Source organism: Rutidosis leptorrhynchoides, chromosome 6 (assembly GCF_046630445.1).
Source record: "Rutidosis leptorrhynchoides isolate AG116_Rl617_1_P2 chromosome 6, CSIRO_AGI_Rlap_v1, whole genome shotgun sequence".
Taxonomy (NCBI): domain Eukaryota; kingdom Viridiplantae; phylum Streptophyta; class Magnoliopsida; order Asterales; family Asteraceae; genus Rutidosis; species Rutidosis leptorrhynchoides.
In genome coordinates this window covers 100154283-100171562 of record NC_092338.1, presented here as the reverse complement: position 1 = coordinate 100171562, position 17280 = coordinate 100154283, and the positions used below count along the sequence as shown (strand labels likewise).

The following is a 17280-nucleotide window of genomic DNA, read 5'->3' as shown; positions in this document are numbered from 1 at the left end:
AATCCACTCGAGGATAATAATCAATTTGCTACGATACTTTCTGCACCTTCGATAAGAAGTAAAGTAATTGCTTAAATCAGAAGGGATAAAAAGCCACAAGGAATAAAGATATAAGATGATTCTCAAATTTCCATTCAAAGGAGTATTTCAGATAAAGCAAAAGCCCAAAGGATAATTTACAAATGACGACAAATGTTGCTTAACTCAAGTTTGATTTTTCTGCAAGGTTCTAGTTAGATTTAAACTCATAACATCATGATGCTCTCATGAAATGAGAGACACAAGTGATACAAACTCCTGTGTGACCCGGCCTTTAGATCTGGTGTTTATGACAAAATGTTCGGGATATTTCCTCAAAAGCATAAGCAGCCCGAACCATGGTTTGCCCTTGGCTTCAGGGCTTGGGTAATCCTCTGATGTCAAATATCTCCTAACACGACTGTGATGCCAGATGTCACCGTATTGTTCAACCAACTACATCCAAAAGAGCATACAAAGTTAGCCATTCCAATTTATTTGATTATTATAACAGACTTTCACATCAGACAGTAAAAAATAAAAAAGTTATGATCAGTAGAAAAGAGAAATGGACACAATCGAAATGTTGTCCCAAGAGGTTACATATTGAGCATCAGCCGGGCAAGGCTAACCTGCAAACACTTCATTTGATGTCCATAACCAAAAGCTATATGGTACAGCATTTTAGTAGGTTGTTGCATTCAAGTACTTATCAGTTAAATCCTTGATTGATCAGTTAAAGATAAACATCCAAAATCAACCCATCTACAAGTAAATGGGGTAGAAAGATCCACCTCTAATTATGCCTAAGCTTTTCACAGTTATCCGGCATCAGGCATTAGAAGTGCAAAAACACCCAGACCTCGTAATGACATAGAAAAAGACCACATTGTTGTCATTAATATTAAAAAAAGTTTTAGTTTATATCACGCCAGAGCTTATTTTTCCAAATTGAATTCGTACATACAGTTTCATTGGACACAATGAAAACTTAAACCACAGCTGATTGACAAATACACATATCCAATTATCAAATTAAGTCGCAAAATTAGAACCGCGCTCTGCTTGTATACCCTAGTTATACACATCAAGAGCCCAGAAAGGCAGAAACACGTGGTCTTAAAAGAGTCAAATCTGGAATGCAACAATTGAAGGTTTTTTAACGATGTAAGAGAGGGCATGACATGTCGCCAAAATGCTGCTTTGGATCAATAATCTTATGAAATCAGTTTTGCATTTGTTTGTCCAAAATGATTGCAGACGAGGATCATTATACACATCACAACTTTACGAATGTACTCAGCCACTATGAAATTCGCTAACTCGACCTAAGTACGCCCTTTCAAATTTCGATGCATTTGGGGAAGTTTTTCGACCCCAGCAGCCACTCTTATTAAATGGATGTTTATATCAGAGTTGCAAAAATCGCTACTCTAGGAGTACTCGTTCGGGACTTTTTAGGAAGTACTCTGCAACTCGAGGAGTACTCGGATGCTGACCAAGTTTGAATTTGACTGATTTTGACCGATTTTACGAGTAATCCCAAGTTTTAGCCGAGCTTCCGATTAATGCCGAGTTTGACCAAAACTTTGACCAAATTTGACCGAATTTGACAAAGTACTCGCCAAGTACTACCCGAGTTGCAAAAAACGAGTACTCGCCAAGTAAGTCCGAGTTCTGCAACACTGATTTATATGCATACAGAAAGCAAAGTAAGGAACACATTGTGTTCGAGCATATTAGCAGAAACATCAATTAGGGGAGTCTGGTAGTGATGTGCAAAAATCGGTATGACCAACCAAACTATAGAACTTACCCGAATAAAAACCAGTACCACCCAACTACTTAAGTTTCTGGTCTGGACTCATCCAGTTGAATTCCCCTACAAAGTTGTGAGTATAGAAATCTTACCTCAGTATGAAGTTTCTCCATAGCCATCCATTCACTGGGACCACAAAGATCAGATAGGACAGTAGCCACAGATGAAATTACATCTTTCTCTTCTAACTGCAACAGCTGTTGGTTGTCAGACTCTCTGTCAATCCTTGATCTTCCCTCGGATTTTCGATCTACAAAAACAACACAATATGCTGTCTCAGTTAGACGCACATGAATACATATTCAATGCCTTGGTATACCATCTACGTATACTAGGACCAACAAGACAACAATATGAGTTTTAGATGGCAAATGCAGCTGGGCAATTAAATCTCAGTAGAAAAGAGATGGTATTTTATTGATTGAAAATCAGTTAGAACTGCAAAAATTGATTATTAATGATGATGGAGCAGCTGGAAATTTCTGTTAGCACCCAATATGTACAAGAATCTGATTATTCAGATCATACACATGTATAGTTGTATCAAATGCATTAGTCATCGACTCATTGTACATTGAGTGAGCAAAAGACACTTGAGTCGGTTTTCAATAAAGCAGCCATACTTACATAGACTGCAATTCAAAATAAATAATTTTAAGCTAAGGAGAGGGGGAATAATAACACAAACAAAAAAGAAAGAAAGAAAGAAAATGGTTACATACATTTGCATATAAACAGCTAGAATGAAATCATATAATATTTCAGACACGAGAATGATCCAACCTTCTCAATTACTTCTTCCCTCATTATTTCTATCTAGTGCAACATTGAATCGAAGGTTAGATTCTTAGTTGATGAGCTGCAGTCATCCCTAACTAATTCAAGCCCATGGGTATAATCTTAAAATATTTTCACATCATTTTTAAAGGTTACTTGGAGTTAGCAGCAGTCACTGGTGTTCATACAAGTCTGTGAAAATTTAAATTTTAATCTATGATAGACACGTTTAACACATGAACAATATCCCTACACCACGTATCTTTAAATAATTACAGTCACTAACCAGATAATCTCATAAATTCATATGAAAATATCCTATAAACTTGTTAGTCCACTCACATTTCACAAGAACAGAAAGCCACTAACAATGTTACTCACAATTAATCAATCAATTTAAATTCGCAGTTAAAATAAACATATGCATCTTATTCATGCGCATTGCAAATAATTTCCAATGTGTGCATCTGTAAATGATTGGTCCAATACAGTTCTTACAGGATATTTATATTAACAAAAAGAACAACAGTAATTATGTGTAATCAAGTTGGAACCAAACACTAACCAGAGAGCGATCTCCCGCCGGAACCAGACGCCGCTGCACCAGTGACACCATAAGCATAACTATCAAGTCCATCACCACCACCAATCCTCATCTTCTTCCCAACTCCACCATCATCCACGTCATCATCTTCGTAAGCATCATCAAACTCCTCACTAACCCTACCTCTCCCACCCTTCTTCCCCCCAAACAAAACCCTACCACCACCACCAGCAACATTCTGATAACCACTCACAGCATTATTACTATTATTATTAGGGTTTGAAACCGAAACATGCTGACGTGGTGGTCCAATAGCACCACCAGCACCACCACTGCTTAAAATACTTCTAACAGGTAACAAAAAATAAAACTCCTTATCACCAATTTGTAACAGATCTTGTGAATCGAGTTTGACAGGTGGCGTGCCAGGTAGATGAAGAACACCTTCAACGGAACAACCGTTTTTACCGAGGACTTCTAATGCGAAACGACGTCGTTGAAAGTCGTAAAAGATACGAGCGTGATGACGTGAAATGTTCATTCCGCCACCGAGTGATGAAAGGTCAACATCGACGGTTGATTTTTTGGAATTACGGCCGAGAATTATGGAGTAAGTCTGCATGTAATATTCGAAATCTTCGCCTTGTAGCTTTGCGAAACCTGCTTCTACATCGCTGCTTGCCATTGCTGTAATTCGAAATGGTGATTCTAGGGTTTTCAACTCGACCAAGGAATTGGGGACGAACCGTAATAATAGGCTGACGAACGCTGTTACTCCATAATTTTTACTGCGAACATATGTTACGGTTAAATTAACCAGTGACGCTGATGTAAATTCATTTTAAAATGGAGATTAGAATAATAATTTGAGTTTAATGTGGTCAAATTTTGAAGTGTTATAATTCAGTAGGCTTATAACTACCTTTAGTGGTTCTTGACTGTAGAAGGTATATAGAGATAGAGATACTGTAAAACGGAGAAAACAAAGGTTGAACAAAAGGTATGAGTAATTGGTTTTTTATTTATAGAAAAATGTACAATGAGAGTTTGGTGGCATTTGGAATCTAGAGAGAGAGAGTGTTTTTGTTAACCAAAAAATACATCCAATAAACTCTAACTCAACACACCTATTTATACTCAAAAAAATATACTATGCAATATCTATAATAATAATAATAAAATTATCATCCAATTATTACTTTTATAACACTCCCCCTTGGATGATAATTTTATTAGTGAATAACTAGTACTGCCTCGTTAAAAACCTTGCTAAAGAAAACCCTTTGGGATAAAACTTTAGCTAAGGGAAAAAGAGTGCAGCATAGAGTTGACTCCCCCTCAAGTAGGCAACGCCTGAGTTGTTACATCTTCTGAACATGCCTCATGCCAATATTATGAACGTGTGTTCTGAAAATAGCAGTTGGAAGTGCTTTGGTGAAAAGGTCAGCAGAGTTTTTGCTGGACTGAACATATCTCATTTCAATCTGGTTGTCCTTAATGAGATTTTGAGTGTATGAGAAGAATCTAGGGGGTATGTGTTTTGTTCGGTCACTTTTGATATACCCTTCTTTCATCTGTGTTATGCAAGCTACATTATCTTCATAGATAGTTGTTGAACTTTTATTGCGTTCTAGTCCACAAGAATCAGTAATGAGTTGTGTCATTGATCTCAACCAAAAACATTCCCAACTGGCTTCATGTAATGCAATTACTTCGGCATGATTTGATGATGTTGCAACAAGTGTTTGTTTTTGAGAACGCCATGATATTGCGGTACCTCCATTTAGGAATACATATCCATTTTGAGATTTAGCTTTATGTGGATCAGATAAATAACCTGCATCTGCATAACCAACCAAATCTTGTTTTGATTCGTTAGAATAAAATAATCCTAAATCAGTAGTTCCTCGAAGGTATCGAAATATGTGTTTGATCCCATTCCAGTGTCTTTTGGTAGGAGCTGAGCTGAACCTTGCCAACAAATTAACTGTAAAAGAAATGTCAGGTCTTGTACAATTTGTAAGATACATAAGAGCTCCAATTGCACTAAGATATGGTACTTCTGGTCCCAGGATATCTTCATGATCTTCACAGGGACGAAATGGATCAGTGTCAACATTAAGTGATCTAACAACCATAGGAGTACTTAATGGTTTTGCCTTGTCCATATTAAAACGTTTTAAAATCTTTTCAGTATATGTTGTTTGATGTACAAGTAAACCATTAGGCATATGTTCAATTTGTAAACCAAGGCAATACTTGGTTTTTCCGAGATCTTTCATTTCAAATTCTTTCTAAGTTAAATGGCTTCATGGATCTCTTTTTTTTGTACCTATGATATTAAGACCATTGACATAAATAACTACGATATATATCTGGTCATTGTTTTCATAATTAAAACACATGTGCAAATAAGTTTATATGTATACACTTTTCTTATCAAGTAATCACTTAATCCGTTATACTATTGTATCAACCCATATAAAAATTTTTGTGATTCAATGAAATACATTTCTTTAGGTTTTGCGTTAGATGTTTCTGATACCTTAAACCCTTCAGGTATATTCATATATATCACTATCAAGTGATCCATATAGATAAGTAGTAACAACATCCATGAGATGCATTTAAGTAACTACCAGGTTGATTAAGTATCTAATAAGTAATTGTATCCATTACATAAGGATAAGTTTTCCTCATAATTCATTTCTGGTCTTTGTGGGAAACCTTGAGTTACAAGTCTAGTTTTGCCTTGTATCTTCATTTGCACATTTCTTTTTCGGATAAAAATTCATTTATATCTCATACGTTTCACATCTTTAAAAGTGATAACGATTGATCCGAAAACTTTTCTTTTATTGAGTGATTCTAATTCAGCTCGTATTGCTCCTTTCTGTTGAGCTCAATCATGTCTATTTTGATATTCAATGACAGATTTTGGTTCCAGATCATCATCTTTATTCATGATGTCATTGTAACATTATATGAAAATATCTCATCAAGATTTTTCATTTCATTTCAGTTTCATAATATTGCATAATTTATTGCAATTTATGTATTTACATTTATCAATATCCTCTGCAGAAGGAGTATTGATTTGTGGTTCTTGTTGAACACTTTCTTTTACCTCATTATCAGCTGATTTTCTTTTTCGAGGATTTTTATCTTTGGAACCAATTGGTCTCCCACGTTTCTGCCGTAGCAAAGACTCATGAGTGATTGCCAGCTTTTGTAATTTCAATTCTAGCTGAAGCATTTACTGCTGGTATATATGATTTAGTCACTTATTTTTATATCTTTAAATGCATAAAGTAATTGATTTGCAAGTTCTTGCATATGCATTATATTTGAACTTTCTTTTCGCATTCTTTTGTGCGATGATCAATATTCCTTAATTGATGTTCACACCATGAAACATCATTTTATTTATATTTCATTTCTCCCCCTAATATAGGGAACAATGTTTCATTAAAGTGACAATTGACAAAACTTGCTGTAAAAACATCACCCGTCATGGGTTCAATATATCTTATGATTGAAGATGTTTCATATCTAACATATATTTCAATCCTTCTTTGAGGAACCATTTGTTGTGGTTGTTCAATTAAAAATACACTGCACAACCAAATGTTCTAAGATGGAAAATATTTGGTCTCCACCAAAATTAAGTTGGTAATGGAGAATATTTATAACTTGCACTTGATTTAATGCGAATTAATGTCACATCATGTAAATTTACATGTCCCCATATAAATATTGAGAGTTTTGTACTCATTTCTAATTGTCTAGTTATTAGCTGTAAGCGTTTATCTATTGATTCAGCTAAACCAATTTTGTGTATGCACATGAGCAACTGGATGTTCAACAACAATCCTTGTAGACATATAATAATCATTAAAAGCTTGAGATGTTAACTCACCAGCATTATCAAGTCTCATCCTTTTAATGGTGTAATCAGAATAATGTGTTCTTAATTTAATAATTTGTGCAAGAAACTTTGCAAATGTCATATTATGGCTTGATAACACACAAACATGAGACCATGCGTTAGATGCGTCTATTAGAAAAATGGTCCACATGGTGGATGAATTGGTCCATATATATACCCTTGAATTCTTTCAAGAAACATTGGTGATTATTTCTCAATGTGCTTTTCATTAATCGCCATATGTGATTTTCATTAATCACCATATGTGTTTTTCGTTAATCACTATATGTGCTTTTCATTAATCACTATTTGTGCTTTTCATTAATCATCATATGTGATTTTCATTATATATCATTTTCACCATATGCACTTTTAATCATATGTGCTGCGCTTTTCGTCATATGCACTTTTCATTATATGCGCTTTTAATTATATGCGATGCACTTTTCATCATATGCGCTTTTTATCATATGCGTTTTTAATCATATGCGCTGCGCTTTTCATCATATGCGCTTTTTATCATATGCGCTTTTAATCCTATGCGTTTTTCGGTGCTACATAGATATTTCTCATTTTCGATTATCATTGACTGATAATCATATCCATTATGATATATATCAGTGAAACTTAACAAATTTCTCTTTGATTTGGGAGAAAACAAGACATTGTTTACCAAAAAATTCGTACCATTTGGTAATATGAAATTTTGCCTTTTTCGTTTCTTATATCAAGTTTGCAAGAGCTGATATAGTATTTATAATTCCTTCATTTGATTTAAATCAATGAAATATTTCTTATATTTGATCATAGTGTGTATGTTACTACTATCTGCAATACATAGGTCTTTACCATTTAATTGATGTTGTATTTCTGCAGGATTCATACTAAAACTTCAAATAAGATATGCAAATAATGAGTTATATTTCAGCAAGATAATCAAATTATATTACCTGCAAACAAGTTATAATATGAAGTACATAAAAGATAACACTTAATAAAACATATGCGTTATGGTCTAAAACCATTTATTTATGAGTGATACATAAAAAAACTAGGCATCTTAGAAAATTCAAACCATTCAAGTCTCAAGGTAGCTCAGGGTTAATTTAATCAAGATTTGTCAACAGATTCACTCTCGTTTTCTTTTCTTTTGGGACTTATTTGTAGAGCTAAACAAGATGTTCATGTATTCAAGAAATACTATACTGGTGATCCACGTTACCAGATCATTAATAAGAATCTCCGGAATTCTTATAAGAGCGTCTACTAATATCTTTAATTTTATTCTTTCATGGATCACTGTTATTATTTTTTATTTTTTTTATTTTTTATTATTTTTTATTTTTTATTTTATTTTTTGATAATTAATATCGTATCTATCTTTGAGTATTTTCCATAATACACTTGGATTTTCGATCATATAATATGTAGATTCTAAGGACTCGTCAATATGTTTGCTAAGAAAAATACTTACTATTGCTTTCTCTTGTTCGGAATAATTGTTATTTTCATTCAGGGTTTCTAAAATACAGTTTGATTCGAGATGTTTTTCTACATTCATAACCCATGTTAAGTAGTTGTTCCCACTTGTTCTAAATGAGCAAATTTAAGCCTTTTCAAATTCGACATTTTCTATTATCATAAAGATGAATAACATAAATCATAATCATAATCAACTTCTATTCATAGACAAATAATAAAATGAAATTAGAATCATTTTAAATTCATAAGCAGCAAACAACAGAATAATGGTATGATTACAAATAATAAAACCACAAGGGCAGGATAGAATATAGGTTCACCCGGTGGTATATTAGCAACAATGATGATAGTTAATATGACCAATACAATAGGAAAAATCATCCTTGTGTGAATCATTTTTACAAAAACTTTTTGAGAGTAGTAATCTGAAAAATGAAGATTGATTTGTGAAAATGTGAAAACGGAGATGTTTATTTTATATTTGAAAAATATAGTTGTTGTAACGTCGTCAGTTGACGTTAACAACCGTTATGTATATATGACCGTTGTAACGTCGTTAGTTGAAGTTAACGAATAAAGTCACTATATCAAAACGCGTATGAGTAATATAAAGGACAAGATTTTTTTTCTTATTTTAACTTTTAAGATTTACTTTTAATAAAAATACAAACTACTTTTTCTTATTTTAACTTTTAAGATTTACTTTTAATAAAAATACAAACTACTTTTTCTTATTTTAACTTTTAAGATTTACTTTTAAGAATAAACATTAGTATGCATGAAATAAATAATGATTAATTGCATAAGTAATCATAAACGTTAGATAACATATAAAGACCCCATCGTATTCGTATTGATCGGAATTAATCTCGACCCATGGTACCGTGTTGTCAAATGACGTGTTGCGTACATAAAGTACCGTGTTGTCAAATGACGTGTTGCGTACAATCATGAGGTCTTATTAACATAAATACAAATGTTAGTGAAGTTAATAAGAGTCAGATTACAGAAAATATAATTCAGGCGGTATAACCGACCATATATAACTTAAATAACATAAATATAAATGTTAGTGAAGTTAATGAAAGTTAGATTACAGAAATATAATTGAGGCGGTATAACCGACCATATATAACTTAAATAACATAAATATAAATGTTAGTGAAGTTAATAAAAGTTAGATTACAGAAATATAATTCAGGCGGTATAACCGACCATATATAACTTAAATAACATAAATATAAATGTTAGTGAAGTTAATAAAAGTTAGATTACAGAAATATAATTCAGGCGGTATAACCGACCATATATAACTTAAATAACATAAATATAAATGTTAGTGAAGTTAATAAAAGTTAGATTACAGAAATATAATTCAGGCGGTATAACCGACCATATATAACTTAAATAACATAAATATAAATGTTAGTGAAGTTAATAAAAGTTAGATAATTTCTTACCTTGATTAGTGACGTGTGCTTGCTTAGATAAACCTTGATTATACGGAGCACTTCGTGCTGATAACGTGTTATAATTCAATAGGCTTATAACTACCTTTAGTGGTTCTTGACTGTAGAAGGTATATAGAGATAGAGATACTGTAAAACGGAGAAAACAAAGGTTGAACAAAAGGTATGAGTAATTGGTTTTTTATTTATAGAAAAATGTACAATGAGAGTTTGGTGGAATTTGGAATCTAGAGAGAGAGAGTGTTTTTGTTAACCAAAAAATACATCCAATAAACTCTAACTCAACACACCTATTTATACTCAAAAAAATATACTATGCAATATCTATAATAATAATAAAATTATCATCCAATTATTACTTTTATAACATGAAGGTAAATGTGTCAAATTTAATAGATCTCACCTCTAATTACTTACTGTATTAATTTTTTGTTATAAATAACAAATTACATATACAACTTCATATACAATGGACTTCGTTCACCAATGCCTCAAATGCGATTTCTTTTTGGTTTTCCGATGACCTCCTTTATCCGTGAAGTCACCGATCGTCGATTTCTTGCTCCATTTCAATGACGTTTTGCAGGAGCGAATAAGGATGTCTCCCTGTATACTGCTGGTGGCCATCTAGTTTTGAGTGTTTAATTGTGGCTCTTGTATTTCCTTGTCAGAATAATGGGTTGTCGTCAGATTTAATGGACTTCCCCAATTTTACAATGATGGTGAGTTGCCGACAGGTTCTTCAATGTGTGTAGGTGGTAACTCCTTTGTAGACCTCATGTCCCCGTTGTTCTCAAGTACCGTTTTCATTTTTTCTCTCGCATACTTCTTTTCCCGACGTTTTACTCTTATATTATTTCTTTTTCAACTGAACACTATTATCCTTCTATATTTCTTGTCGTGGGCCTTAGTATCTGATGGTTGTGGTTTGGGCTTTCCATGATGGGTTGGACAACATTTTAGTTTGTTTATTTTCCGGTGGTGACACTGTATTTTATGGCTGGATTACCTCTTATCTGCTATTATATGTTAATTTAGGAATGTTATAGTGTACATGGTTTCTTAGGAGCGGTTTGGATGATTCTTGGTTTGGTTTGGATAAGGTTTACGGTGTGTTTTGTCGTTCAATTTGAATCTTCGTTCCATATAGTTCCATAAGAAGCATGGTTTGGTGATGTTTGAACTTCGGGGTATTGATGTGTGTGGCGACCCGGCAAAATCGTCATTGACGGCGCCGCTAACTTAGGTCCCGTTACGTGGTCGTAGTCCCTATATGAGACTCGTTTGACCAAAATTACGTCGCATTCATTTGAAAAGTACAAGACTTGCAAAGTTTAGTTTACCAAACGGATTGACTACAAGTTTAAGTTTACAAAAGTAATGTATAAATGAAATAAACTTGCGACATAAAGTAAGTTGAAAATCACGGTTGCTATAAATAGCGTAAGTCTGTAGACAAAAGTTTGAATCCAAAGGTGCTATCACTAGCGTATGTATGTATGTATGTATGCTTGACTCCAAGCAAGTATGAGTGTACGCGGAAGCATGTAACAAATAGCCAAGTATGAACCTGAGAAACATATAGAAAACTGTCAACGAAAAACGTTGGTGAAATCATAGGTGTTTTAGTAAACGTTGTATTTGAACCACAAGATTTAATATAAGATGATTATCAAAATCATTTGCATTCCAAAAGTTGTTATTTGTATCCCGGGCACCCAATTATCAAACTTAACTGTTTTGCACCCTTTGCGTAGTGTTAGAACATACACTAGACCCGAAAATATATTTCATCCGCTAACGGTAGCGAACCGTCCGAATGAGGCTCGTCAAGCCCATGTGATCACATAATATAAGTTCTCGTTTACACCCTGCAAGTGTAACTAATGATAATTGAATTGAGGCTTTTTGTTCAAACCCGTACGTGGAATGTTCGTTTTCGTACTTGTGTTCAAAGTGTAAAAGTATGATACGTATATGTTTCTCATCCCATAGTTTAAAGCATAAAAGTTGTTTGAAAGGTGGGACTATGATCTCACCTCGAGTGCACGAGTATAAATGTACTTCACAGAGTAAACGTGTGCATGAATGTTGCTTAGCCTTGACCTAAACAAGTAAGTTGTATCAATTAACCAGTTACGACACAAGGTCGGGCGAAATGTGTTCAATTAGTCCTATGGCTCATTACGACTCGATTATATAGCATGTGAATCACGTTGTCAAGTTTCATGCAAGAATCAAGTATAAAATAAGATTAGAACGATTGCATAAACGTTTGGTTAAGTTTAACTAAAAGTCAAACTCGATCAAGTCGAAGTCAATGAAAAAGTCTACACGTTCGGGTCGGGTCCCGAACTATTTTTCTAAGGTTTTTAATCATATATAAGCATGTTAGAACAAGTTACATGTGAATCGGAGGTGCGTAGCGTAGCAAACATTTTCTAAATTTTGACCGTGTAGGTCAGAACCCAAACACGGCAAATGCCGCGCCGCGGCCAGAGGTGTCGCGCCGCGACATTAGGCGTGGCCTGGTACCTGGTCAGTTTCAAAAGTTCAAGTCTTGATTCAAAATTCAATTTAGCACAAAACGCAAACCGTAAACACTTAGAATACGCATCTTATATCATTGGAAAGCTCTTTTGACAAGGAATACAATTAACTACCTTTCACACGTAAAAACATCAATTACAATAACCGAAAACTCGTCAATTGATCAAGAAAGGTTTATTTTCAAAGTTTCAAGTTCGTAAAACGTATTTTATGATTCGGGAATCCAATTTACACATACGATATGCCGTTTCGAAGGTAATGAAACATACGTTACAACTATACATTTACAATTTACATTTCATGGCATTCAAGCATCAAAAAGTTTGTTTTAAGTCTATCAAACCCTAACCAAAATCCACAAAAATCAATATTCATGTTTTTGAAGTTTTCTTAATCAACCTACGCATCAAAACGAAGCTAGTGATACTAGTAACACAATTAAAACATGAACTTTAACAATTTAACAACATTAACTCATCCAAAATCAAAGATTAAGCACACCCATTTCAAGTTCATGCTAGTTACTCCAAAAACAACAAATCGAGCAAACCAAACATATATTCATGTTAGACTTGAGCCATAGACACTAACTAACACCATTTCAAGTCAAAAACACGAATTTATAGAAATCTAGAGTTTTAGAAATGTTACCCAAATGTGATGAAATTGGTACCAAAATGTAGAGGATGAAGAGAGGATCACGAAAATGTAATTTGTTTTGATGTTTGCTTCATGATTCGAATTTAGATGATGATTTTGTGAGTTGGGTGTTTGAGTTCATAAAATGGAAGTAGAGAGAAAATGGGGAGGTGGAGGATGGAGTGAATGAATGGTGGAGAGTGGGGTTTGACTAGTTGACCTAGTCAACTAGTTTGGCCCCTTTGCAACTTTGGTCCCTCAAGTTTGAAACGGGTGCGGGAATTAACCAAACGAATATTTTAAAAACGCTCGAGTAAACGAGTGATGTTATAATTAAATAACGGGAATATTAAGAACGTTAGTCAACGGAAAATACGATTTTAAATAACGAAAGGTATTATTTAAAAAAAAAAGACGGTGTTAAAAATAAATTTAATGGAAAAATGCGGGATGTTACATTACCTACACCTTAAAAGAAATTTCGTCCCGAAATTTAGTTGGAAGTAGTAGTTGTCGTTTCTTCCTTGAAATCTTGCGTTGTCAATTCTACGGTTAAGTAAAGGTACTTCTTTGGGTGTTTCAACGAACTTTGAGAGTCGGGATTTTTGGTCGTTTCAGAATTTGGTTTCATGATTCAAATTTTTTAACCGGTTCTCCTAGGAAGTGAAGTTTGTCATCGATAGGAAGTTCATCAAAAGGATAACAAGTTCTTGTTCCACAAGACACGTCTTTAAGTTTGATACACGGAATGTAGGATGAACGGAGCTCAATTGAGTCGAAAAAGTCTAAACGGCTAGCAACAGGTCCAAAACGCCCCAAGATTTTTAAAGGATCAAAATATCGCGGATTTAGCTTTCTACGTTTTCCGAAACGGATTGCACCTTTTAAAGGTGCGACTTTTAACGTTACGCGGTTACCCACTTGGAATTCGAAAGGTTTACGTCTAACATTGGTATAGCTCCTTTGGCGACTACGGGCCGTCTCGAGCCTTTCTCGGATTGAAACGATTTTAACGGTTACTCCATGAATGAGTCCAGGTTCGGTGACTTGATTATCATTTACTTGGTTCTACAAAAGGAGAATGACGTTTCCGGTCATATAAGATTTCAAAAGGTGTGACGTTAAGACTTGAATGATAACCATCGTTGTAAGAGAATTTGGTTAAAGGCAAAAACTTTTCTCAAGTAAATTTGAAGTTGATAATGCAAACTCGTATTATGGTTTCCAAGGTTTGAATCATGTGTTTGCTTGGTACGTCGGTTTGTGGATGATACGCGGTACTCATGTTTAAACGTGGTCCTGAGGCTTTTTGTAAGGCACTCCGAAATCTAGAAGTGAAATGAGAATCTCGATCCGAAACGAGGTACATTTCCTTAAGGTATATTTGAAAAAGTTTGTTAGGACGTGAAAACGTTTGTTGGAACAAGTTTCTGTTTCTCAAGAATTTCGCGCCGCGGAAAATTTATCGGTTTTCGAAGACGTTTATTAGAGCAAGTTTCGTATCGGGTTCTGAAAAACGTTCATTAGGACTATTCACCCTCGTGGTGAATACTTGTATAACGTGAAGAGTCTATCCCTCCATTGAGAATTTAAAATAAATATTTCCTTATACGAAAGTGCGAGTGTAAGGCGAGAGAGGTTTCCGCCTCGATGTGAGCATACCAAGCATTTGTAGTTCGTCGATAAAATTATGCGAAAACGAGATAGTATACACGTGTAACATATGTTTGAAGTCGAAAGAATTTGTCATTCATTCGGAAGCATAAATATGGTTCGACAGTAATCGAAGGTGTGTCCTTGGTATGGTTGTTATCAATATTCTCGGAGTTTTCGGATACCTAACAAGAAAGATGAAATCATGTACATGGCACATGGTGGTGATTAGGTTGATCGAGTCCAACCACCATCACGTGTCATTAGAAATTTGGTATGACTTACCATAATATAACCACGTTGATCGAGTGTCGTTATATTACGCTAACTCATACCTCCATCCCCACATCACTCCATAGATTCAGGTTCGTGTAATCGTGAAGTTTTAAAATGAACAAAGCATAGCGACGTCACCAACGTGACTCGTATTTAATCGCAAGAATTTTTGCAACTCTAAAGAAGCGTTCCCCGAGGGAAGTGTATAAATGATTGTTCTCGTCAATGCGGTTCAAGTCAAACAATAATGTCTTTAGGCGCGAAAAGAGCAACGAATCATGATAACGAGTAGTACGCAATCGTAGTGATAAGTAGTGACGACGATACTCACCTAGAGTAGTGATGGCAGTAACAAGAAGTGGTAGATAGTAAGGTACACCGGTGTGACACCGATAGTAAGTTGAAACGGTGGCGAATAACAATCTGGGAGACAGAGTTCCCGAACAAGTGTGACTAATGAAGTCGTCGTCATCCTTACGGGTATGAATCCTGAATTTACGCGTGTTACCAGAAAGTTGCAGAATACGAGTTCGTATGATGAAAACTTGGTACCATTAAGAAGTTTGCCTAAGAATGATTCAAGTATAATGCACAAGTAGTCAAGTAAGTGCTATCTATAGCAAATGTATGTCAGAATGCAATGGCTAACTATCCGGTTGTAGTCTAGATTCACTAATGCGTCCTAACGACTCTGTCAGACACACTAATGCACATCCTAGATCCCTACAACCAACGCTCTGATACCATCTGTGGCGACCCGGCAAAATCGTCATTGACGGCGCCGCTAACTTAGGTCCCGTTACGTGGTCGTAGTCCCTATATGAGACTCGTTTGACCAAAATTACGTCGCATTCATTTGAAAAGTACAAGACTTGCAAAGTTTAGTTTACCAAACGGATTGACTACAAGTTTAAGTTTACAAAAGTAATGTATAAATGAAATAAAGTTGCGACATAAAGTAAGTTGAAAATCACGGTTGCTATAAATAGCGTAAGTCTGTAGACAAAAGTTTGAATCCAAAGGTGCTATCACTAGCGTATGTATGTATGTATGCTTGACTCCAAGCAAGTATGAGTGTACGCGGAAGCATGTAACAAATAGCCAAGTATGAACCTGAGAAACATATAGAAAACTGTCAACGAAAAACGTTGGTGAAGTCATAGGTGTTTTAGTAAACGTTGTATTTGAACCACAAGATTTAATATAAGATGATTATCAAAATCATTTGCATTCCAAAAGTTGTTATTTGTATCCCGGGCACCCAATTATCAAACTTAACTGTTTTGCACCCTTTGCGTAGTGTTAGAACATACACTAGACCCGAAAATATATTTCATCCGCTAACGGTAGCGAACCGTCCGAATGAGGCTCGTCAAGCCCATGTGATCACATAATATAAGTTCTCGTTTACACCCTGCAAGTGTAACTAATGATAATTGAATTGAGGCTTTTTGTTCAAACCCGTACGTGGAATGTTCGTTTTCGTACTTGTATTCAAAGTGTAAAAGTATGATACGTATATGTTTCTCATCCCATAGTTTAAAGCATAAAAGTTGTTTGAAAGGTGGGACTATGATCTCACCTCGAGTGCACGAGTATAAATGTACTTCACAGAGTAAACGTGTGCATGAATGTTGCTTAGCCTTGACCTAAACAAGTAAGTTGTATCAATTAACCGGTTACGACACAAGGTCGGGCGAAATGTGTTCAATTAGTCCTATGGCTCATTACTACTCGATTATATAGCATGTGAATCACGTTGTCAAGTTTCATGCAAGAATCAAGTATAAAATAAGATTAGAACGATTGCATAAACGTTTGGTTAAGTTTAACTAAAAGTCAAACTCGGTCAAGTCAAAGTCAATGAAAAAGTTAACACGTTCGGGTCGGGTCCCGAACTATTTTTCTAAGGTTTTTAATCATATATAAGCATGTTAGAACAAGTTACATGTGAATCGGAGGTGCGTAGCGTAGCAAACATTTTCTAAATTTTGACCGTGTAGGTCAGAACCCAAACACGGCAAATGCCGCGCCGCGGCCAGAGGTGTCGCGCCGCGACATTAGGCGTGGCCTGGTACCTGGTCAGTTTCAAAAGTTCAAGTCTTGATCCAAAATTCAATTTAGC

The 17280-nt window shown here is 34.9% G+C and overlaps 1 protein-coding gene across 1 annotated transcript; it reads right to left on the bottom strand.

Annotated features, from left to right (window-relative positions):
* Positions 1-127: 127 nt before the first annotated feature.
* LOC139852832 (FHA domain-containing protein FHA2-like) lies at positions 128-3911 on the bottom strand. The gene is made up of 3 exons (XM_071842168.1): positions 3180-3911; positions 1930-2087; positions 128-474 (listed from the first exon to the last, which is right to left on the bottom strand). Exons 1-3 carry the CDS (start codon positions 3841-3843, stop codon positions 265-267), a joined length of 1032 nt encoding a protein of 343 aa, XP_071698269.1. The 5' UTR covers positions 3844-3911; the 3' UTR covers positions 128-264.
* Positions 3912-17280: the final 13369 nt, after the last annotated feature.

Coding starts and splice junctions, on each gene's coding strand:
- LOC139852832 (XM_071842168.1), bottom strand. CDS start 3,843: ATGGCAAGCAGCGATGTAGAAGCAGGTTTCGCAAAGCTACAAGGCGAA. Junction 2,088..3,179: donor CGGCGGGAGATCGCTCTCTG/GTTAGTGTTTGG, acceptor TTGTTTTTGTAG/ATCGAAAATCCGAGGGAAGA. Junction 475..1,929: donor TGGAGAAACTTCATACTGAG/GTAAGATTTCTA, acceptor TTTTGGATGTAG/TTGGTTGAACAATACGGTGA.